Below are 25,268 nucleotides of genomic sequence, written 5' to 3' on the forward strand. Positions count from 1 at the left end.
AGATGTGCACTTCGGATCCCAGGACATACAAGGCTATGGGCCAAGTGCTGGGAAATGGGATTGGAATGGATAGGTGGATTTTTTTGACCGGAGCAGATGCACTTTTTAGAACATAGAACAGTACAGCACAGAACAGGCCCTTCGACCCTCGGTGTTGTGCTGAGCATTGTCCGAAACCAAGATCAAGCTATCCCACTCCCTGTCATTCTGGTGTACTCCATGTGCCTATCCAATAACCGCTTGAAAGTTTCTAAAGTGTCCAACTCCACTATCACAGCAGGCCGTCGATTCCACACCCTAACCACTCTGAGTAAAGAACCTACCTCAGACATTCCTCCTACATCTCCCACCCTGAACCTTACAGTTATGCCCCCTTATATCAGCTACATCCACCCGAGGAAATAGTCTCTGAACGTCCACTCTATCTATCCCCCTCATCATCTTATAAACCCTCTATTAAGTCACCTCTCATCCTCCTCCGCTCCAAAGAGAAAAGCCCTAACTCCCTCAACCTTTCCTCATAAGACCTGTCCTGCAAACCAGGCAGCATCCTGGTAAATCTCCTTTGCACCCTTTCCAATGCTTCCACATCCTTCCTACAGTGAGGTGACCAGAACTGAACACAATACTCCAAATGTGGTCTCACCGGGGTCATGTATAGTTGCAGCATAACCCCGTGGCTCTTAAACTCAAGCAGCCTGTTAATAAACGCTAACACAATATAGGCCTTCTTCATGGCTCTATCCACTTGAGTGGCAACCTTCAGAGATCTGTGGACATGAACCTCAAGATCTCTCTGTTCCTCCACATTCCTCAGAACCCTGCCTTGACCCTGTAATCCGCATTCAATTTTTTTCTACCAAAATGTATCACCTCGCACTTATCAGGGTTAAACACCATCTGCCATTTTTCGGCCCAGCTCTGCATACTATCAATGTCTCTTTGCAGCCTACAACAGCCCTCCATCTCATCCACTACTCCACCAACATTGGTGTCATCAGCAAATTTACTGACCCACCCTTCAGCCCCCTCCTCCAAGTCATCGATAAAAATCACAAATAGCAGAGGACCCAGCACTGATCCCTGTGGTACACAGCTGGTAACTGGTCTCCAGTCTGAAAATTTTCCATCCACCACAACCCTCTGTCTTCTATGTGATAGCCAGTTACTTATCCAATTGGCCAAATTTCCCTCTATCCCATACCTCCCTACTTTCTTCATAAGCCACCCATGGGGAACCTTATCAAACGCCTTATTAAAATCCATTTAAACAACATCAACTGCTCTACCTTCATCTGCACACTTAGTTACCTCCTCAAAGAATTAAATCAAATTTGTGAGGCAAGACTTACCCTTCACGAATCCGTATTGACTATCCCGGATTAAGCTGCATCTTTCCAAATGGTCATAAATCCTATCCTTCAGGACCTTTTCCATTAACTTACCGATCACCGAAGTAAGATTAACCGGCCTATAATTACCAGGGTCGTTCCTATTCCCTTTCTTGAACAGAGGAACAACATTCACCACTCTCCAGTCCTCTGGCACTATCCCTGTGGACAGTGAGGACCCAAAGATCAAAGCCAAAGGCTCTGCAATCTCATCCCTTGCCTCCCAAAGAATCCTTGGATTTTTCCCATCTGGCCCAGGGTCGACCCTACGGTTTTTCAAAATTGCTAATACATCCTTCCTCAGAACATCTACCTCCTCCAGCCTACCCACCTGTATCACACTCCCATCCTCAAAAACATGGCCCCTCTCCTTGGTGAACACTGAAGTAAAGTATTCATTCAATGCCTTTCCTATTTCTTCTGACTCCATGCACAAGTTCCCACTACTGTCCTTGACTGGCCCTAACCTCACCCTGGTCATTCTTTTATTTCTCACATAAGAGTAAAAAGCCTTGGGGTTTCCTTGATCCGACCCGCCAAAGACTTCTCATGCTCCCTCCTAGCTCTCCTAAGCCCTTTTATTAGCTCATTCCTTGCTACCTTGTAACCCTCAAGCGACCCAACTGAACTTTGTTTTCTCATCCTTACATATGCTTCCTTTTTCCTCTTGACAAGACAGTCAACCTCTTTTGTGAACCATGGTTCCCTCACACGGCCATTTCCTCCCTGCCTGACAGGGACATACCTATCAAGGACACAAAGTATTTGTTCCTTGAACAAGCTCCACTTTTCATTTGTGCCTTCCCTTAACAGTTTCTGTTCCCATCTTATGCTCCTTAATTCTTGCCTAATCGCATCATAATTACCCCTCCCCCAATTATAAACCTTGCCCTACTGTATGGCCCTATCTCTCTCCATTGCAATAGTGAAAGACACCGAATTGTGGTCACTATCTCCAAAGTGCTCTCCCACAAACAAATCTAACACATGGCCCAGTTCATTACCCAGTGCCAAATCCAATGTGGCCCCCTCCCTCTTGTCGGCCTATCCACATATTGTGTCAGGAAACCCTCCTGCACACACTGAACAAAAACTGCCCCATCCGAACTGTTCGACCTATGGAGGTTCCAATCAATATTTGGAAAGTTAAAGTCACCCATGACAACTACCCAGAGACCTCCACACCTATCCATAATCTGTTTTGCAATTTCTTCCTCCACATCTCTATTACTATTTGGGAGCCTTTAGAAAATTCCTAACAATGTGACCGCTCCTTTCCTATTTCTAACTTCAGCCCATAGTACCTCAGTAGGCAGGCCCCCTTCTAACTGCCTTTATGCAGCCGTTAAAGTATCCTTGATTAACAATGCTACTCCTCCACCTCTTTTACCACTTTCCCTACTCTTTTATTGAAACATCTATACCCCGGAACTTTCAACAACCATTCCTGTCCCTGTTCTAACCATGTCTCCGTAATGGCCACAACATCGTAGTCCCAAGTACCAATCCACGCTCCAAGTTCACCTACCTTATTCCGGATGCTCCATGCATTGAAGTAGACACACTTCAACCCACCTTTCTGTCTGCCGGTACACTCCTGCAACCTTGATACCCTCCTCAGTACCTCACTACTCTCAACACTGGCTTCTGGACTACAACTCGTTTTCCCATCCCCCTGAGAAATTTGTTTAAACCCCCCCGAAGAGCCGTAGCAATTTTCCCTCCCCTCTGGTTCAGGTGCAAACCGTCCCGTCTGTACAGGTCCCACCTTCCCCAGAATGTGCTCCAATTATCCACGAAACCCTCCCTCCTACACCATCCCTGCAGCCACGTGTTTATCCGCACTCTCTCCCTGTTCCTCACCTTGCTAGCACCGGCAACAAACCAGAGATGACAACATGGTTTGACCTGGCTCTCAGCTTCTACCCTAGCTCCCTAAATTCCTGTTTTAAATCCCCGTCCCTTCTCTTACCTATGTCGTTGGTAGTGATGTGTACCACGAGTTGTGACTGTTCCCCCTCCCCCTTAAGCATTCTGAAAACACGGTCCGAGACGTCACGGACCCTGGCACCCGGGAGGCAAAATACCATCCACGAGTCTCTTTCACTGCCACAGAACAGTCCCTCTAACTATCGAGTCACCAACAACTATTGCTCTCCTGCTCTCCCGCCTTCCCTTCTAAGCCACAGGGACGGACTCAGTGCTTGAGATCCGTTCACCGTGGCTTACTCCTGGTAGGTCGGCCCCCTCAACAGTATCCAAAGCGGTATACTTGTTACTGAGGGGAAAGACCACAGAGGATCCTTGCACTGACTGCTTCCTCCCAGCCCCTCTCACCGTCACCCATCTATCTTGGCTCTTCGGAGTAACTACATCCCTGAAGCTACTCTCTGTGACCACCTGTGCCTTTTTGTGCTGTATGATTCTATGGGCGTAATCGTCCCAAAGGGAACAAAGTCCTCTGGCGAGCGCGTTTAGCCGCCTGTTTCCTGGCACTCGTAGTGCTGAGAAACACATGGCTATTCAACGCTACTCGCATTGAATAAGAGGCCTAAAAGGAGCTGAAATGGGGAACACGTGGCCGCACATAGTTTTTTTTTTTACAATGGGGGGCCCAGCTCACCAAACCTCCCATTGCAGCGAGACATCGGGACGCCAGGTGGCACTGCCAGGGCACCCAGGTGGCACCAGCACTGCCAGGGTACCACCCTGCCCAAAGGACATGCAGCTGGAGGCCTCTGCTCCCCTTGGAGACCCCCACAAGTGCCGTTCCGTCTGGTCCCCGCTTGTAGGGGCCGGTACCAAATGGCGCTCGCCTGAGGTCTCCGAAGCGAAGGGATTGAATTCCAAAGCCTCAGGTACCTCGGGAATCTGCACATTAGAGTAAGGCTTACTGCCGCGCTCTAATATGCAGATTTGCTAAAATGTGATCCCGCCCATTGTGGGCAGGATTGTCCTTGCAACGTCTCGTGAGATTGCGTTGAATCTTGTGAGGCATTGTGAGCCGGGTGGATGCCGGGAGCGGCGTTTCCCAGCTCTCACCAGCCACTCTGCGCCACGGCGAGCTGCTTTTCCGGTGCAGTGTGGCTGGAAGATCGTGCCCTATGACTCTAACCCAAAGGTTCAGTGGGACATCTGCCTTTTGCTTTACTGATCAGGAGGACAGAGCAGTAGTCATCATCGCCCCCTTCTGGCCTAAAAGACCAGTTGCAGGCTTTCATGGCAGCACAGTCAGGCCTTCTAGTGGTTGGAACCAAGGTGTTTCTCAGAGTGAAATCCGAAGGGGAAGAAAACGAGGATAGATAAGCTCAGAGGACATCCGCTGTTTCCTTCTTCAGTAAATATTATGAAAATGGATACTACTGGTTCAAACATAAAACTTTCAATTAAACCTCACAGAAACCTCGCAGCATCACCAGCTTGTAGCATATGTTCTTCCAGAGGTAAAAGGCTATTCCAGCACTAAAGATGAATTAGCATCCACCCTCATCAAGCATTGAACAGTAAAAGGTACATGAGCAAAACCACCCTGATTCTTCTTTCTTGTCCCACGGAAGGAACAAGGGGGGGGGGGGGGGGGGGGGGGGGGGGGGGGGGAGAATCAGTGCCCATTTGATCACAACATACTGTCTGTGTGGAGTCTGCACGTCCTCCCCGTGTGTGCGTGGGTTTCCTCCGGGTGCTCCGGTTTCCTCCCACAGTCCAAAGATGTGCGGGTTAGGTGGATTGGCCATGCTAAATTGCCCGTAGTGTCCTAAAAAGTAAGGTTAAGGGGGGGGGGGGGGTTGTTGGGTTACGGGTATAGGGTGGATACGTGGGTTTGAGTAGGGTGATCATTGCTCGGCACAACATCGAGGGCCGAAGGGCCTGTTTTGTGCTGCACTGTTCTATGTTCTATACTATCTCTCATGGACATTAAGACCTATCAAAATCTTCCCATGCCCTAAGCTGGTTGCCAGATTTTCTTTTCCCTCTCCCTCCATTTGTGACTATCTTCCTGAACTCCACTTTTTATCCAGTTTTATCTCCATTAGCAAGTCTGAACTGCATGCTCACAAGTGATATGGGGCAGGATTCTCAGTTTCTGAGACTAAGTGTTGACGCCAACGGTGAATCCGTGGACTTTTCCGAGAGAAACACCAACGCCACACCTGGACCGATTCCGCTACTGTTGCGGGGTTAGCAGCAGGTTGAAAGCGGGCTGTTAGCGTGTGCGCAGCTGCATGGCTGCCTTGTCGGCTGCGGCAATGGTGCTCCATGTCCGTCCACCCTGACCCCACCGCCCACCTCCTGGCCGCCCCCTGCTACTCCCACCGGCCCTGACAGAAGACCCCCGGCCAATGGCACAACTGTCAGCACACTATGGCCACGTTGGACACTTTGCGTACCCCCTAACTGTCAGCACACTTTGGCCACGTTGGACACTTTCCCTACCCCCTAACTGTCAGCACACTATGGCCACGTTGGACACTTTGCGTACCCCCTAACTGTCAGCACACTTTGGCCACGTTGGACACTTTCCCTACCCCCTAACTGTCAGCACACTATGGCCACGTTGGACACTTTCCGTACCCCCTAACTGTCAGCACACTATGGCCACGTTGGACACTTTCCCTACCCCCTAACTGTCAGCACACTATGGCCACGTTGGACACTTTGCGTACCCCCTAACTGTCAGCACACTTTGGCCACGTTGGACACTTTCCCTACCCCCTAACTGTCAGCACACTATGGCCACGTTGGACACTTTCCCTACCCCCTAACTGTCAGCACACTATGGCCACGTTGGACACTTTCCCTACCCCCTATCCTCAGCAGCTGCCATGCCAATTTCACGATTTTGAAAAGCACAAGTGAACCACGGCATCGGGAAGTCAGGCCAACGGATGCGGTGAATCGTGGAGGCCCTGGAGATTAACGGGTCGGGCCCTAATGATATGCAAACGGTGCCTACTGCATGTGCGGTGTGAAACGCATTGACGCCGATTTCAAGGTGAAGGAGAATCGCGATTTGACGTCAAATCGGCGCCGCTGCGATTTTGCCGCCTGAACCTATCTCTGCCAAATCGCATGTCCCGATTTCGGCGTCGGCTGACGGAGAATCCCACCCATGATGTTGCATGTCAGTTATGAAGATTAGAGATTATGATCAGATCGCATTGCCTGTCACGTGGCGATCGATAAAACACACATCAGTTTTGCAACCAGAGAATTCAAACGAACAAGGGCCATGGTTGGTGCTGTCATCACTCAGCTACAGAGGAAATGTCATTTGCACCACTGCTTCTTCCACACAAATGATGCTTAGCAATTACATGGACTGCCTGCACTCTGAACTGACTGACCTTTTTCCTGTGATTTGACAAGTCACTAGAAAGCTAAGTAATCTAAATTGATCACCAGCGCAAATGAGGCCAGTCAAGGAGATCAACTAAGACTAACTCAGTGGCGAAGATGCTTTATCTGAAATGAAGGAATGAAAAACAAACATGATCAGCTCCACTTTGCGAACCCTGGAGGTAATCCTTTGCATAATTCTTACTGTTTACACTGAAAGGATATCAAAGCCGTGAAGATGCCGTATACTGACCCCATGGCAAACGAGCCAGCAAAAATCCACGCAAAGTTCCCGACTGATTTGAAGAAAGCAGTCGCATCAAACATGTCGGTGTTATCCTGTGGGCTGTAAATGGATATGGAGCTGGTGAAAGGAAAAGAATAAATATTAGCACGGCCAGTCATTCGCCTGCGGCTAAAATCACTAAATGCCAGTGCGCAGGTTACAAAAGTCATCAAAATAGCCAATCGAATGTGGCTAGAATTCAGAAGAGAGTTGGTGATGCTTCAGTGAGCGGTTGCCAAGCAGGACAATATCAGGAATACTGTGCTCAGTTTTGGACAACACACTTCACAAAGACGGTTATGGAGCGTAAGGCAAGTGTACCAGTATGATACCTTAGGCTCAACATTTTCTTTTTTTTTTACATCATGAGGATAGTTTGCATAAATTTAGCTTCTACCGCCTCGAGTTCAGAATGTAGCTGGGTCACCTAAATAAAAATTTAAAATGTCTGATCGGCAGATACACAGAAATTACTTCACCTGGTGGCTGAATCCAGAACAAGAGGATAAACTTAAAATTAGAGCTAAATCATGTGGCAGTGAAATTGGGAACCACTTTTTCCATGCAAAAGGTAGTGGAAATCTGAAAATCTCTGCACAATAGGTTGTAGATTGAAATTGCTGGATCAAGAGATCCGGAGCAAAGACAGGTGAATAAAGATAAGGTACAGATGAGCGGCAACAGAACAGGCTTGAAGGTCTGTCAGGCCATTCAGCCTTTATTGTTTCAGCTGAATGGTCTATATAATAAAGAATTGCCTTTTTTGAGTCACAGAGAAATGAATGGCACAGCATGAGGCCAGAGGCCATTCAGCTCACCAAGCCCATGCTAACATCTTGCTGCATGTTCCAGTCAATCTCAATCTCCTGCTCTGTCTCTGTAGCCATGCAAGTTTATTTCCTTCAATTATACAATTTCCTTTTTAAATCATTGATTTGTTTCCGTACCCTGGCACCCTCATAAGCAGCGAGTCCCAGGCCACCACCACCTGATGTGTAAGGAAGCACTTCCTCACATTTCCCATGTCTCTCCTGCCCAAAATCTTAAATCTATGTCTCCTAATGTTTATACAATCAAATAATGGGAGCAATGTTTCCTCTTCTGCCTTACCTAAGCCTGTCTGTTTAGATAGGGCCAGGAAAAATAGGGTCAGGAAAAATAGGGTCAGGAAAGGGTCCACAGCAGGTTCACAAGAATAATCCCTAGAATGGAGAGCTCGTCATGCGAGGAACAGTTGAGGACTCTGGGTGTGTACTCAGAGTTTAAAAGGATGGGGGGATCTTATTGAAACTTACAGGATACTGCGAGACCTGGATAAAGTGGACATGGAGAGGGTGTTTCCACTTGTTGGAAAAATTAGAAGCAGACGACACAATCTCAGACTAAAGGGACGATCCTTTAAAACAGGGATGAGGAGGAATTTCTTCAGACAGAGGGTGGTGAATCTGTGGAACTCTTTGCTGCAGAAGGCTGTGGAGGCCAAATCACTGAGTGTCTTTAAGACAGAGATAGATAGGTTCTTGATTAATAAGGGGATCAGGGGTTATGGGGCGAAGGCAGGAGAATGGGGATGAGAAAAATATCAGCCATGATTGAATAGCGGAGCAGACTCGATAGGCCAACTGGCCTAATTCTGCTCCTATGTCTTCTGGTCTGATACACCTCAATCAAATCACTTCAGCTCCAATCAGAACAACCCTGACTTTCCAACCTAACGTTGTAATGAAAACCTCCCCGTCCCTGGAACCTTTCTGGTAAATCGCCTCTGAACCATCTCAAAGACTTCACATTTTTCCTAAAGTGGGGTGACCAGAACTGGATGAAACTGGGGCCTAATCAGAGCTCTACACAGATTTGGCATAACTTCCCTGCTTTTGTACTTATTACCTTTATTTACTGAGCCCAAGATCTCTTATGCTTTGAGAATCATTCACTCAGTATGTCCCTTCGCCTTCAAAGATCAATGCACATGCACCCCAGATCCCTCTGTTCTTGCACATTTTTTTTGAATTGTCAGTATCCATATTGCCTCTCCCCATAATTCTCTGCATTAAATTCCCATCAGCCACATCTCTACCCACTGTGTTAGCCTATCTTCTGTTGCAGGAATGTTGCCACCTCTTCACTGTTTGCCATTCCTCCCATCATCGGCAAATTTGGAAAATGTTTCCAAATTCCAAGAATCAAGTCATTATAGATAGCAACAAAAAAAGGCATGGCCCCTCGCAATTACCCTTGGGAAACACCACTGTCCACCACCCTCCAGCCCGATAAACCACATCTACCACGACACACTACTTTCTGTCCTAAAGCCAATTTTTTATCCAATTGTACACTGGCTCTCCTATTCATTTAGCATTCGTTCTGTTAGCCTGCCATTTATGTGGTACCTTGTTGAGCATTTTCTTAAATTCCAGATAGACAACATCCTCCACATTTCCTTTATTAGCCTTCTTTATTACTTCATCAAAAAATTCAATTAGATTAGTCAAGCACTATTTTGGAAAGGGAGAAGGCACCATTGGAAGGGATCAAAGCAAAGTGGGAGGAACAGTTGGGAGAGGGTATGGAGGAAGAGTTCTGGTGTGAGGTGCTCCGGAGGGTGAACGCCTCCACCTCGTGCGCGAGGTTGGGGCTGATACAGCTGAAGGTTGTATGCAGAGCATACCTCACAAGGGTGAGGATGAGCCAGCTCTTTGAGGGGGTAGAAGATGTGTGTGAACATTGCGGGGGGGCCCTCGCAAATCACGTTCATATGTTTTGGTTCTTTCCAAGCTGGAGGATTAAAGGATGGAGGTTTTTCTCGAAAGTGGTGCATGTGAAACTGGACCCGGGCCCTCGGGTGGCCATTTTCGGGATGTCGGACCAGCTGGGGTTGGAAACGGGTGCGGAGGCAGATATTGTAGTCTTCGCTTCACTGATCGCCCGAAGGCGGATCCTGTTGGGATGGAGAGCAGCCTCTCCACCCTGTACCCTGGCGTGGTGGGGGGACCTGTTGGAATTCTTGACTCTTGAGAAGGTTAAGTTTGAACTGAGGGGAAGGATGGAGGGGTTCTACAATTCATGGGCGTTATTCATTATGCACTTTCAAGAATTGGATCACATTGAACATTAGTTGGGGAGGGGGTTGGGAGGGTTGGGGGGGGGGGGGGGAGAGGGACTGTATGTGTTAATGGTGACTATAGGTGATTCCTGATTCCTTTTTGTTATTTGTTTATGTTAACATGCGGGCTAATGTTTGGGGGTTGGTGGGAGGATGGGATTGTTTTTTATTTTTTTAAATTAAAAAAAAATAAATTTGGAGTACCCAATTAATTTTTTCCAATTAAGGGAGAATTTAGCGTGGCCAATCCACCTAGCCTGCACATCTTTTTGGGTTGTGGGGGTGAAACCCACACAAACACAGGGGCAAACCCCACACAGACAGTGACTCAGAGCCGGGATCGAACCTGAGACCTCAGCGCCGTGAGGCAGCAGAGCTAACCCACTGCGCCACCGTGCTGCTCCGGAGGATGAGATTGCTGTTGTTGATGTGGGGATTGACATTATATTCGTTACTGCGTATTGTTTTTTGTTGGTGGGTGCAAATTTGGGAGAAAATGTGAAAAAGGAGACTAAAAATATTTTTTAGGAGAAAGATTAGTCAAGCACAGTCTGCCTTTTATAAATCTGTGCTGTCGGACCTTAATTAACTCAAACCTCTCCAAAGTGCCCGTTGATCTAGTTCCCTGAATGAGGATTCCAGAATCGGAGTCACCACTGATATTAGCATAACTGGCCTATGGTTTCTCAGCATGTCCTTGCAATCTTTCTTCAAGAAGTCACATTTGCACCAGGCCACTGGCACCTCTCCCATATGTAGGGGAACTTGAGAAATTAATTCTGCTATCTCCACCCCAAATTTCTTTGGCAATGTGGGATGCAAGCCATCCAGACCAAATGATTTACCTACCCTAAGTACACCCAACCTATCTAGTACCTCCTTCCTTTCAATTTATGCAGACGCTATCTCCCTGGCCCTACACTCAGCCCTGGAGCACCTCGACAACAAGGACACCTCTGTCAGACTCCTGTTCATTGACTACAGCTCCGCCTTCAACAACATAATACCAGCCAAGCTCATATCCAATCTCCAAAACCAAGACTTGGCTCCTCCCTCTGCAATCCTTGACTTTCTGACCCTTAAACCACAATCATTAAGGATAAACAACAACACCTGCCCCACGATAGTCCTCAATACCGGCGCCCCGTAAGGCTGCGTACATAGCACCCTACTATACTCCTTAAACACACCACACACGACTGTGTGGCAAACTGCAGCTCCAATCTCATTTACAAATTTGCTCACAACACGACTGTAGTGGGTCGGATCTCGAATAACGAGTCAGAATACAGGAGGGAAATAGAGAACCTAGTGGCATGGTGCAATGACAACAAACTCTCCCACAATGTCAGCAAAACTAAGGAGCTGGTCATTGACTTTCAGTAAGTGAAGTATCGTATACACCCGTCTGCATCAATGATGCCATGGTGGAGATGGTTAACAGCTTCAAATCCCGAAGTGTAAACCTCACCAACAATTTATCCTGGTCCACCCACGTCAATGCTACAACTGAGAAAGCACAACAGCACCTATACTTCCTCAGGAAATTAAGGAAATTCAGTGTCTACACTGACACTTACCAATTTTCACAGATGCACCATAGAAAGCTTCCTGTCTGGCTGCATCACAGCCCGGTATGGCAACTGCTCGGCACAAAACCATAAGAAACTCCAGAGAGTTGTGAACACCGCCCAATCCATCACGTGAACCCGCCTCCCATCCACTGACTCGGTCTACACCTCCCACTGCCTGGGGAAAACGTGCAGCATAATCAAAGACCCCTCCCATCTGGGTCTCTCTTTTAACCTCTTCCATCGGGCAGCAGACACAAAAGTCTCCACTGTTACCAGACTCCTGAATGGCCCTCTTATGGACTGAACTGATCTTTCTATACATCTGCTCTACTTTTGTAGCACTGTATTCCATCTGCTTCACCCGATGTCTATGTCCATGTATTTACATTGTAAATTTAGCATATGTCCTATGTTTTTCATGTATGGAACGATCTGCCTGGACTATACGCAGAACAATACTTTTCACTGTACCTCGGTATATATATGACAATAAATCTAAATTTGCATACTTTCCATTGCCTCCACTATCTCTGCATCCACCAATACTTTGTCACATTCCTCTTCCTTAGTTATGTATTAGATTGTTCTTTGCTCTTCGCCATTACTAGCCTAACCTGTATGATACAATGATCACTCTTACCCAAATGTTCCCCCACAGATACTTGGTCCAATTCATTCTCTTGCACCAGATGCAGAAATGCCGCCTTTCTAGTTGGGCTGAAAACATACTAATCAGTAAAGTTCTCTTGAATACAGTCCAAAGATTCCTCCCCCTCCTGACCTTTTATTGAAACCTGAATTACCCAAATATCATTTGGGATAAAGTCTTGTTGTCGCACATTTCTGTGACTTCCATGCAGGTTTGTTCCTCTCACTACATGAAAGCCTGTTTGGAAGTGTGATCTTGCCTTTTTTATTTTGTTTTTCAGTTCTGACCAAATGTACTCTATCCTTGCTCCATCAAGGAACTCCTCTCTTTACAATACTACGATGTCTTTCCTAATCATCACTGTCAATCCACCTTCCTTTTTTCCACCGGTATCTTTTCCGAACACTTACCGCTTGGATATTAAGTACCCCGCCCTCATTTTAAGCTACATTTCCATTATTACCACTACATCACATTCCCAAACTGCTTATTCGTGCTCACCAAACTTATTAATTATAATAATAGGTGTGTTTACATACATGCATTGTAATCCTGTCCTTTCATTCCTCTTCACCCTTCTTGGTACCACTTTCTTCTCTAATATTGTCCAACACTCTCACTTTTCCCCTATTATTCCTTTGATACTTCTGTACGCTGGTGCCCATCACACTCATAAATCTGCCTGTAAGAACATTGCTCCTAGTCCTGTGGTGGTACAGCCCATCCAATTTGAATAGGTGTTTTCTGTCCCAAAACCGGTCCCAATGCCCCAAGAATTTGAAACCCTCCTTCCTGCACCATGCTTTAAGCCACACGTGGATCCTACCCATCTTTCTGTTTCCACTAAGGCCAGCATGTGGCACTGGGAATAATCTGGAGATTGCTACCCTCTCTTTCTTTACATTCTTCAACAAACATTAAGACCAGGGGTTTGAACAAAGAACAAAGAAAAGTACAGCACAGGAACAGGCCCTTCGGCCCTCCAAGCCTGCGCCGACCATGCGGCCCAGCTAAACGAAATTCTTCTACACTTCCGGGTTTTTATCGCTCTATTCCCATCCTATTCATGAAAGAATAGAGAAAGAACATTGTTTGTTCCTAGAGGAATGGGACACTTTCCTATTTTACACCCACGAGCACTCCCAAGTCAGATATACCATAGGTGAAATGCACAATGTTCGTCCCTTTCTGTTCCCTCGTGTTCCTCAGCCACAAATTCAGAAGAATACTCTTCACTGAACCAGTGAGATATTTCTATTTTCCACACAGGCTGCCCTTGTGGACCCACACTGAACAAAACCCCTTTTATTGAAGTCTGGGCCAAATCCGAAACAAATCTTCAATGTTTTTCCCCTCTCACAGGCAAGTTCCTCATTAAAAATTGCAAATCAGCCATCAGGTCACCTTCACACAGGAGAAGCTACTTTAGTCTGTGTCAAATTGCCCAGAATTCATTGAAAGTTGCCTACTTCCCTCAGAAGCAGTTGGAGTTTTACAGAAAATTGGATAATTGATTTGTGGAATAATTTACTGTGGAAGGTCATTGCACAAGCAGGATCGCAAAACAGCTGGACTTATTTCTGGAGAGAATAGTAATTGAGGGACATTTTGAAAATGCAGTTTGAAAGGGTTGGGCTAGATGATGAAGACATCAGCATGTTTAGCCTAAGTGCTATTTTCTTATTCTTGGTAGCTCGATGTTCTTATTCTTTCTCCAATCTTCTAGATTTTGGAGTCAATGCTACTCAAAGGTTATGCACAAATGTTGAAACTGCGGTCAGTGAAAAATAAATGTTTCTTCCTTCTTCCTTCATCTTTCTGTTTACAGACATGGGACAATTGCAGTCCCACATAATTACCATGCAGGATATTACTGCGGTCCTGAAAACATTTACAGACAACTGTCATTCAACGCTACATCACTGACCCAGCAATGAGATAAATATCAGAACTCCTCATCACTTTCAGCTGCTCAAGATAATATTTTATTATAGTCAAACATACTTCCCAATTAAAGCAGCAATCTGTAGACACTAATCACAAAGCCTACAAGACATTGGCTTATTTATGAACCCATATGCTTTCTGGATTTAAGTACTTAAGACTCGCCAGAATCCCATTCATTAGAAGAGATCATTTTAATCAGTTTTTTATGGTTTACAAATTAGCTTCACTGCAGTTGAGATTTACAAGAGGAGAGAGCCAATATGTAATATTTTATGAATCGAGTCTTTATTAAGTGACAGAGGAAATAAGTCAAACTCTAATCACATAAGCTGTAGAAGCTCTCAGATGTCTCTAATCAGAACTGAGGCCCCGATCTTAAACGGAGCCACCTTGGACAAAGGTAAGAGGACAGGTTTGAGTTTGACGTCAGTTTTACACCTCGCTCGTTATTATGCTCCACTGACGCGTGATCTGAACCCTCCTTATTCTTGAAAGGTAGGGTACCCCAAGGTCGGGTGCTCTTTCAGAGCAGACTCGATAGGCGGGCGGTGTCCTCTGCACTGTAGAGATTCTACGATTCTAGTGCACAACAGATTATTAATTTGATCGCAAGTCATGCATTTAACTCTCAGCTTTCATTTCATGAAGCTTCACAGTAATTCATATTTGGGTGCGTATAATTTTGACTTTGGGGAATGGCATAATAACAGTAATACTTCCTGATTTTCATTTGTGTTAAACTCAAGCATAGTAAATACAGATGTGGCATAGTTGGACTGTCACTGGACTCGTAAATCCAGAGACCTAGGTTCAAATCCCACCATGGCAGATGGTGAAATTTGAATTCAGTAAAAATCAGGAATTAAAAGTCTAATGATAACCCATTGTCATAAAGTCTGATCTGCTTCACTAATCTGTTTTCTGGATGTGTCTGGAGTCCAGGGAATATCATAGAATTAGATCATAGAATTTACAGTGCAGAAGGAGGCCATTCGGCCCATCGAGTCTGCACCGGCTCTTGGAAAGAGCACCCTACCCAAGGTCAACACCGCCACCCTATCCCCATAACCCAGTAACCCCACCCAACACGAAGGGCAATTTTGGACACTAAGGGCCATTTATCATGGCCATTCCACCTAACCTGCACATCTTTGGACTGTGGGAAGAAACCGGAGCACCCGGAGGAAACCCACGCACACACGGGGAGGATGTGCAGACTCCGCACAGACAGTGACCCAAGCCGGAATCGAACCTGGGACCCTGGAGCTGTGAAGCCATTGTGTTGTCCACAATGCTACCGTGCTGCCCCTCAATATAAACACGGGTGAAATAGTCGAACACCTAGTTCACTGAGTGGAGACAAAAGCAGTTCAGTATTTAGCTCAGTGAAGACCAGCATGTAGCTCTGTGAAATGCTAAATAGCAAGATAATAAACTGCATCTCAAACAGCAACAGTAGACTAAGTTGGAATGAACCACTGCTGAATGCAGCAAATGTGGACTTAGTTGGAATAAGCAGTACTGAAGCAGGGAATCTGGATTTCATTGTAATAGGCGACTGTCACAACATCCTCGGCTAGTGTGGGGTCATTTCCAGCTCCAATTGACCTGGAGTCGCAACACAGGTGAAATTAGATTTTATTTAAAACAGCCGAGGCCCTTAGTTTAGCCCAAAAAACTACAGTCACCAGGTTTGTAGCTTAAAACACAAGAAACCTTTTATTATATGCAGTATGATATAATTAGATGGACAGAAAATATAACTGACTATCTACCACCCCTTTACCAACACCCCCCCTTCCTAACCCGCCCCATTCTACACACACACACACACAGGGAAAGGGCGGTAAGGAAAAGAAAATCTTAATAAAATAAAAGGATCAGGATCTTTGATGCACTGGGATGATTTCCAGTCAATGGGCAGGATTGTCCAGCTGTGATGAGAGGAGGGACATCCCCTTCTCCAGGGTGGGTGGCAGGCTCTCGAGCCCGCCCTCCTGAACAGCTACTGGGAAGAGGTGACAGAAGCAGTCAGCGCTGCCAGCTCACCAGGAGGATACAGCTCGTTGATGCAACCATCAATCCACACGAAACGGAGAGTTGAAGTGAACAGTGGCTTTAATCAACTACAACTGTGCCTGCCTGCGACTGCTCTGCACTGAGAGCCACCTGCAGGGCAGCAGCTCTATATACCTCCCTTCAAGGGGGCGGAGCCCACAAGGGCACCAACCTGATACAAAGTGGTGTAATACAATACAATGGTCCATAGGTGGAACCCGCAAGAGTAACAACATAGTACAATGCAATAGTGGTGAATGCTGTCATAATGCTTTCACCACACTCGTGATCCTAAGGGTTGGGGGCCACTGGGGAGATTTCTTCCCCGAGAGGGGCAGAGAAGCAGGGAGGATTCCATCGGCCATGGTGCAGATGGGCTCTGGCTGGGGTGAGCTCTCCTAATTCCCCGTTTCCTCTGAGGAGTGCGAATATTGATTGAGCTTGGCTATGCCCATCCCCTTGATGATACCGCTGGGGTAGAAGGGTTTCCACAGGGGAGGCCTGAGTGGGATCCCACATCACTAGAGGTTCTCGGAGCATTTAAGGGACACATTGAGAAGTCAGTAGTGTGAGCAGCCAGGAGCCTGGAAGTAACACCAAAGGGGTACATTTAAATCCACATACTGCCACAATGGCAGTCTGAGCCCAATCCCGAGGGGGGATACCCTGAATCCACAGACCTGGCACCAAATCGTTGCCCACTACTCCTCCTGGCCCAGGCAGCCACCCTCCGAGCAAGCCCAAAACTTTTTCAGAGTCTTTGAGAGTTTTTTTTTTAGCCTTCCACTCCCCCTTAACAGCCCTGCTTGTAAATACTGGAACCAATTCACACAAAGAGACATCTGCCTAAGGGGGGGGCGGAGCATCACGAAGGGTGGGAGCATGAAGCATCCAACCTACGAATGAGATTTAAATCCTTGCAAATGACGGTTTTGCAAGAATCTGCCGGCGTGTGGCACAAGCTTCGATATCGCTGCCGGGGGGGGGGGGGGGGGCATAGCGGTGGAATAGGCGCTGGGCGCAAATCGCGCTTTTTCCACTCAGCCCGATTTAGATAGGTTTGTCTAAACTTTTCGAATCTGCCAAGAGGCGAACACACCCCAAGACAGAAAAATGCTTCTGCTAATACATTGCTGGCACAAATAACATTGCAAAAAGGCACTGCTGCACCAATGGTTTTCAAGAATGTTAACACACTTCGAAGTTTGATGGTTTCTTTTCGGCCCAGCATTTGCCTTGGAAGCTGACATACTTGTGGACCAGGAACACGGTGAGTCGAGAATGCTGCCATTCCTGATTGTGCTAGAAAACTCCTCAGCTGCCTCCCACCATTTTACAGCATGAAAGTCACGAACAAAGGAGGGGTGAGTGTATCCTTCGACAACACTGAGGGCTGCAGGTGATTCACCAGATTGCAGTTTTTCTTTAATGTCACGCTCTCCCCCTCTTGAAAGTGAGGAAGTGAGACACACAAGGACAGAATGCATTGAGACCACACCATGAAGCAGACGTGTGAAGATTTAATAAGAATGAACTGGCAGCTTCGATTTTTTTCTGAAATCTCTTTTGTTTATCTCATCTTTTTCTTTAACCTTTTCTTTTTTTTAAAAAAAGTTGATCAAGTTTTAATTTCCTTGCAACCTGGCTGCCAGTTCTAATTCTTTGATCAGTAACCAGACCAGAGCACGTTTGAAACAGGAATCTTGATTGAAATCATAGGCAGACATCCAATTATAGGGAAACAAGAGTGCGGGGAAATGAGAATTGACAAACACAAAGGCAAATATTCAGGCACGGAATTTCAGTTAATGTTTTGCATTGCAGTCAAACCTCAGACATGCAGGATCTTTCCCGTGTCAGAAACATTGTTGGATTCAGCTTCTCGTTCGATTTCAATGGGCCAAACTGAAAAGATGCGCTAGTTTCAAGACAAACATTTTCATCAGTCTAATGATAAACAGACTGTCACAGCAAGGGAGCTCGCAGTGAGCTGCATGTCAATCTTGTGTCTATCAGATGTTCTCTGCTTCAGCAACCTCTCGATAAAAAATAACGTGGGTCAGAAACAATTTCTCCCCATGTAACAATAAACAACAGTGGAAAGTGTCTGGCACAAGCAAGAGTAATTTTATTCTCCTTTAAATTATCACTTGAAAGCAATTTGCAGCAGCAGCAGCTCCACAATAGGTTCTGAGGCCATTCTATTTACTGCAGTTAACAAACTTGTCTCCTGTGGATACCTTGCACCAAATGCGACCTAAATTTGATTCTCAATTTTAGGCGATCATTGATGCAACAAAAAGAGTTGAGAGAAGAGCAATGACGGTGATTGAAGGATGTAACAGTTGAAGTTAAGAGAGATTCACAGAAGGGCCAACTTATGAGACAGACATTTCAAGTGGCCATGATACAGCTGTTTTAAAAAAAACTGAATGAGATTGGTAATATACGAGCTATGTACTGGCAGCCTATTTAAAACATAACTGCGAGCATAGAACCAGAGGGTGAGTGTAAAATGAAACAGCCTCAAGCGGGAATTCACTTTTACAACAATTAGATGTGTGAAAATGACACCCAGAAGATATTTCTTACAGTGCTCATTATCAACATTAGCCAAATATTTTCTTCTTTCAGCTAATTTCACAAACTGATAGGCAATTCTACTAACAATTCTATCATGCCCTCCTACGCATGTGTGGGCATGACTTATCCAGTCTCCACATAAACCATCCACCACTCCTCCTACATAAACCTTGTTTTATATAGGATTGCCAATAGCAGTCAATGATGTGGATGTAACAAGCGTCTCCCATTAGAAAGTCAATTTCTATCAGGCAATACTGCAGTATTTTGCAAAGCACATAATCTGCAGACCATACTGATTCACATATATGGCTCAGGCCCTTTGAACAGTACCCTACAGGTTTGCGTTTTATTGCGTCTATTATCGGTGCCAAGCTTTCCTACTCTTCAGGGGCTGTCTCAGACTGATTCAGGAGTTACAAGAATGTTGTCACAGAATAACAACTAGCACTTTTGCAGCACCTTTAACACTGAAAAAAGTCTCAAGGCATTCAACAGGAAGGTCTTCAGAGAAAACTCGACACCGGGCCATGGAAGATATTGGGGGTGGGGGTTGATGCGCGATCAATAACCACTGAAACAAAGGAGTAGTCCAAATTGAAGGCTTTAGCCTAGAAGATGTTTCCCCAGCAGCTTGAGTACAGAAAGAATGATGGCTGCTGGGAACACGGGTTCTTATATCCCGCCTCATTGGGCGGAACTACCTTACGTCTTCACCAATGAGAAAGCAACACTTGGGCCAATGAGCAGCGAGCCTTCTCCACCAATGGTAGCTCACACTCCCAGGTACCGTAGTACCTCTAGTCATACTACCACAGGGGCGAACGTTAAAAATGTGCTTAAAGGGATAAGTTTGAATGAAGGTCTTAAATAAACGAGGCAGAAGTGGAGATTTAGGGAGGAAATACATAGATACGTAGAAGATAGGAGCAGGAGGAGGCCCTTTGGCCCTTCGAGCCTGCTCCACCATTTATCACGATCATGGCTGATCATCCAACTCAATAGCCTAATCCTGCTTTCTCCCCATAACCTTTGATCCCATTCGCCCGAAGTGCTATATATAGCCGCCTGTTGAATATATTCAATGTTTTAGCATCAACTACTTCCTGTGGCAATGAATTCCACAGGCTCACCACTCAAGGTGAAGAAATGTCTCCTCATCTCTGTCTGAAATGGTTTACCCTGAATCCTCAGACTGTGACCCCTGGTTCTGGACACACTCACCATTGGGAATATCTTCCCTGCATCTACCCTGTCTAGTCCTGTTGGAATTTTAAAAGTCTCTTAAGAGATTGCCCCTCATTCTTCTGAACTCCGGTGAGAACAATCCTAACCTAATCAATCTCTCCTCATTTGGCAGTCCCGCCATCCCTGGAATCAGTCTGGTAAACCTTCGCTGCACTCCCTCGAGAGCAAGAACATCCTTCCTAGACAGCTGAAGACATAGCTAGCAATAGTGAGGCAAAAGGAATGAGAGGTTAGAGCTTCAAAGGATGCAGGGCTCTTGAAGCGCTGTGGAGCTGGAGAAGGTTGCAGATGTTGGAAGGGGTAAAATTACAAAGGGAACTGAATACTGGAATGGTGAGTCTTAAATTGCGAGCCTGGGAGCCAAGGTCGGTCAGTAAGCACATAGCTAATGGGTGGGTGGGACTTGATGCGGGTTAGGGTAAACAATATTCAGATGCCCAACCGTGTTTTACGCTCTTCTGTTTATTTGGAGAAATATATTCTTCTTGTTCCTGCCCTGTCCATAATTGCTGACAATGCAAGTTGCTGACAATGCAGACCATCAAACTCAATTGACTCACTCTGACCATAAAGGTACGGTTCCAATAATACAGCAGCCAATGATCTCTCAATAGTTGTATTTAATAGTGTAAAAAGGAACAACACTCTTAACCTATGTAGTGATCCTTGCCTGAGTGTGTACAGAAGGGGCTGATGGGAAATGGAAGTACCACCAGGGGGCAGCACAGGGACATACAAGAGTGACGCCGAAGGCCCACCCTCGCTCACTTTGGCTGGAGAAGCAGGGGAGCAGGACAGGACGGAAGTTGAGCTCAGGGCTGCAAGTGGTTAGGCCTAGTTGCAGAGCATAGAAAAGCAGTATCGTTACAAGTGCCATTCTGTAAGTAAAAGCTAACAAAGTAATTTATTGTGGAGCAGAATAAACCATCCTTCAACTGCTGAACGACTTCTAGCATTCTTTTAAGAAACATAACATGGTACAGGAGTGGCTTCTTTGAACAGGAAGAACCAACGCAACCAGCAAAAGCAACAGGCCGGCCGCCCGACTGTGGAAGACTTTGCAGCCTCTCGACTCCAGACGACCTTCTGAAGCAATGGATCAGACGCTACGTCCAGGGATGATGAGAACTACAGGTAATTTAAATAGCAACTGGAAAATGTTTAAACAGCAGTTTCAGCTATTCATGTCAGCTCTGGACTTAAATGCAGCCACTGATGACAGAAAAATTGGACTTTTACTCTCAACGGCAGGCCAGCAGGCGATAGACATTTATAACTCTTTTACGTATGCTGATACTGAAGATAAAACCAAGTATCAAGTGATAGTGGCAAAATTTGATGACCACTGTAAATCACAATCCAATGAAATCATTGAAAGATTCAACCTGCGTAACAGATTCCAAAAAAACGGGGAGACTATCTCCCACTTTATAACAGATCTGCGCTTGCTAGCACAAGGCTGCAACTACGCTGATTTAACAGACTCAATCATCAGAGATCAATTAATCTATGGTCTTGCCGACGGAAATCTTAAAGAATCATTAACGCTGCAAAATGACTTAACACTGAAAACCACCATAGATAAATGCTTACTGCAGGAGCAGAAAAAGCAGCAGTTACTGGAGCTGTTTGACAACATACCTTGGAAAATACTCACCACGAGGCAGATGTGAAAATGGTGACCTCTCCTCACGGGTCCTCTCTTCCGGTCGCCGGCCCGTCTGCACATGCACGCCATTCCGAAAGACGCGACCCCGGAAGTACTCGGTATGCGCATTTCTCGCAATACCGGCCCCGGACTGAAAGTCGCGCTGCGCATGCGCGAACGCAACATACGCATGACGTCATGACGTGTCATCACTGTGGCTCCGACTATTTAAAAGGGCAATGTCCTGCACAAGGAAAAATTAACCATTTTGCCTCCCAATGTCACAGCCAAATATTACTCCACAATGCAAAGGCATGGAAACTTTAAAGTACGCACAGTTGATGTAATGGACACTCCAGCACCTGAAGACAATTTCTCCGACCATGAAGAATTCCACTCCTGGGTGAACACGTACGGCATTGGAATTATAAACGCCGCAGCGGAACCACAGGAGCTGACAACAAAGCCTCGACACGTGCATGCCATTGACTCCACAAGCGAATGAAGTGCTACGGTGCAAGTCAATGACTTCCCCATCACGTTCAAGCTGGACACGGGAGCGTCCGCAAACTTGATGACGAGCAAAGATCTCGCATCCGTCCCAGGGACGCACGAGATGTTACCTGCCGCATGCAAGTTAACTGATTACAACGGAAACCAGATCACCTCAAAGGGATGCTGCCACCTACAAGTTGCCAACAAGACAGTCACAACAGGACTACGATTTTAAATTGTAGATGACAAAAGATCCTCACTGCTAGGTGCTCAAGCCTGCAAGGATTTGCGGTTAATTCAAAGGATCTTCATGCACGCGGCTGACTCATCACGCATTGCCGATGACATACAGCTGCTACTCAGCGAGTACCCCGACGTCTTCTCTGGCATGGGTACGCTACCCTACAAATACAAAATCCTGCTCAAAAAGGATGCCATACCGGTCGTTAATGCCCCACGGAGGGTGCCGGCTCCATTGTGGGTCAAGCTAAAAGCTTAACTTCAACATCTCCAATCTCAAGGCATTATCTCACGAGTCACACAGCCGACTGACTGGGTCAGCTCGCTGGTGTGTGTTAAGAAGCCGTCTGGGGAACTCAGGATCTGTTTAGATCCCAAAGATTTGAACAAGAACATTCGCAGGGAACACTACCCTATCACCAAGCGAGAGGAGATAACGAGCGAAATGGCACAAGCTCGCATATTTACCAAACCTGATGCCTCACAGGGCTTCTGGCAAATGCAGCTCGATGAGTCCAGCCGCCTACTGTGCACCTTCAACACGCCGTTTGGAAGGTACTGTTATAATCGGATGCCCTTTGGCATTATATCTGCATCTGAAATATTTCACAGAATAATGGAGCAGATGATAGAAGGCATTGAAGGCGTCCGTGTCTATGTGGATGACATCATAATATGGTCAACGACAGAGGAAGACCACATTGCGAGGTTGAAGCAAGTCTTCCAAAGGATCCACCACTTTGGACTGAAGCTCAACCAAGCCAAGTGCACCTTTGCACGGTCCTCTCTGACCTTCCTGGGCGACACAATATCAGAGCACGGGGTGAAGCCGGACGCTGAGAAGATTGCCGCAATTCAGAGCATGCAGAGACCACATGACAAGAAAGCGGTGCTAAGATTCCTGGGATTCATCAACTTCCTCGGCAAATTCATACCGAACCTAGCAGTACGGACGACGGCGTTAAGGAAAGTGATAAGGAAAGACACAGAGTTTGCCTGGACCCAACATCACCAAGATGAATGGGATGATCTGAGACACCAATTGATGGCAGCTCCAACACTCGCATTTTTTGACCCGGCAAAACCTACAAAGATCTCCACCGACGCCAGTCAACATGGAATTGGTGCGGTGCTATTGCAACAGAATGACCAGTCGGACTGGGTCCCAGTGGCTTACGCTTCACGAGCGATGAACGCCACAGAGTGCAGGTATGCACAGATAGAGAAGGAGTGCCTAGGCCTGATCACAGGCGTGACCAAATTCCACCTCTATGTGTACGGTCTCCCCACGTTTCTCGTGGAAACTGATCATAGGCCGCTGGTAAACATCAACGACAATGACCTAAATGATATGACACCGCGCCTACAACGCATGATGATGACGTTGCGGAGGTACAACTTCACGCTGGTCTACACCCCTGGCAAGGACCTTGTAATAGCTGACACATTATCACGAGCCATGGACGCTGACAACCCGCCACTGGCTTCCATCAATGATGTGGAAGCTCATGCACAGTGGTGCAGAGAGACACTCCCAGCAACGGACGAGAAGCTGCAGCAAATTTGTCAGGCGACACAAGAGGACGCCACCCTCCTTCAAGTCATACACAACCTTCAGCATGTCTGGCCAAATGGGCAGTGCCCACAGTTCCAAAACGTCAGGACTGAACTGTCCGTGGTGGATGGCATAATACTGCGGAATGACAGAATCGTCATCCCACTGGCGCTCCGGGCGGACATCCTCCGCAGGATTCACGAGGGGCACCTCGGTGCCGAAAAGTGCAAAAGGAGAGCACGACAATCCGTTTACTGGCCAGGGATAAACGAGGACATAACGAGCATGGTGCTCACCTGTGACACATGTCAAAGACATCGACCGGCACAATGCAAGGAGCCAGTACAGCAGCATGAGATGGCCACGTCACCGTGGGACAAAGTTGGCATTGACTTGTTCCACGCCATGGGCCGCAACTATGTTCTGCTCATCGACTACTACTGCAACTTTCCGGAAGTACTGAAACTCCCGGATCTCACAGCGGCATCAGTCATCAAGGCCTGCAAAGAAACCTTCTCTGGGCATGGCATCCCACGGACGGTCATGTCCGACAATGGTCCTTGCTTTGCCAGCTGGGAGGGGATGAACTTCGCCAAGCTCTACAACTTCAAGCATGTAACGTTGAGTCCAGACTTTCCGCAATCGAATGGCAGGGTGGAGAAAGGTGTCCACATTATCAAACAACTCATCAGCAAGGCTGCGGACTCAAAGTCCGACATACACTTGGCCCTCTTGTCATACCGTTCGTCACCTTTAAGCTCTGGACTATCATCGGCTCAAATGCTCTTCAACAGAGATGTGCAGACAACATTACCGGCACTACAATTCACCAATCCCGATCACCCGCCTGTCCTGGATAAGATGGGTCACCAACGTCAAGTGCAAAAGCAGCACTATGACCAGCAGGCAAAAGTACTGCATCCGTTGGCAATCAACGATACAGTGAGGGTGCGACACGTCAGCATGGATTTAGTAAGGGGAGGTCGTGCCTGACAAACCTGTTAGAGTTCTTTGAAGAGATAACAAATAGGTTAGACCAAGGAGAGCCAATGGATTTTATCTATCTTGACTTCCAAAAGGCCTTTGACAAGGTGCCTCACGGGAGACTGCTGAGTAAAATAAGGGCCCATGGTATTCGAGGCAAGGTACTAACA

General features: G+C 46.6%; 1 protein-coding gene across 2 annotated transcripts in view; it reads right to left on the reverse strand.

Annotated features, from left to right (window-relative positions):
* The window catches only part of LOC119975725 (sodium/hydrogen exchanger 9-like), a 455,770-nt gene that overhangs the window by 305,285 nt on the left and 125,217 nt on the right, over nt 1–25,268 (reverse strand). For both annotated transcript variants that reach the window (XM_038815548.1, XM_038815549.1), the window contains exon 7: nt 6,954–7,092. In XM_038815548.1, coding sequence (XP_038671476.1) covers nt 6,954–7,092 — 139 coding nt within the window. The remainder of the gene's footprint in view (nt 1–6,953; nt 7,093–25,268) is intronic.

Source organism: Scyliorhinus canicula, chromosome 13 (genome assembly GCF_902713615.1).
Source record: "Scyliorhinus canicula chromosome 13, sScyCan1.1, whole genome shotgun sequence".
In the NCBI taxonomy this organism is placed as follows: domain Eukaryota; kingdom Metazoa; phylum Chordata; class Chondrichthyes; order Carcharhiniformes; family Scyliorhinidae; genus Scyliorhinus; species Scyliorhinus canicula.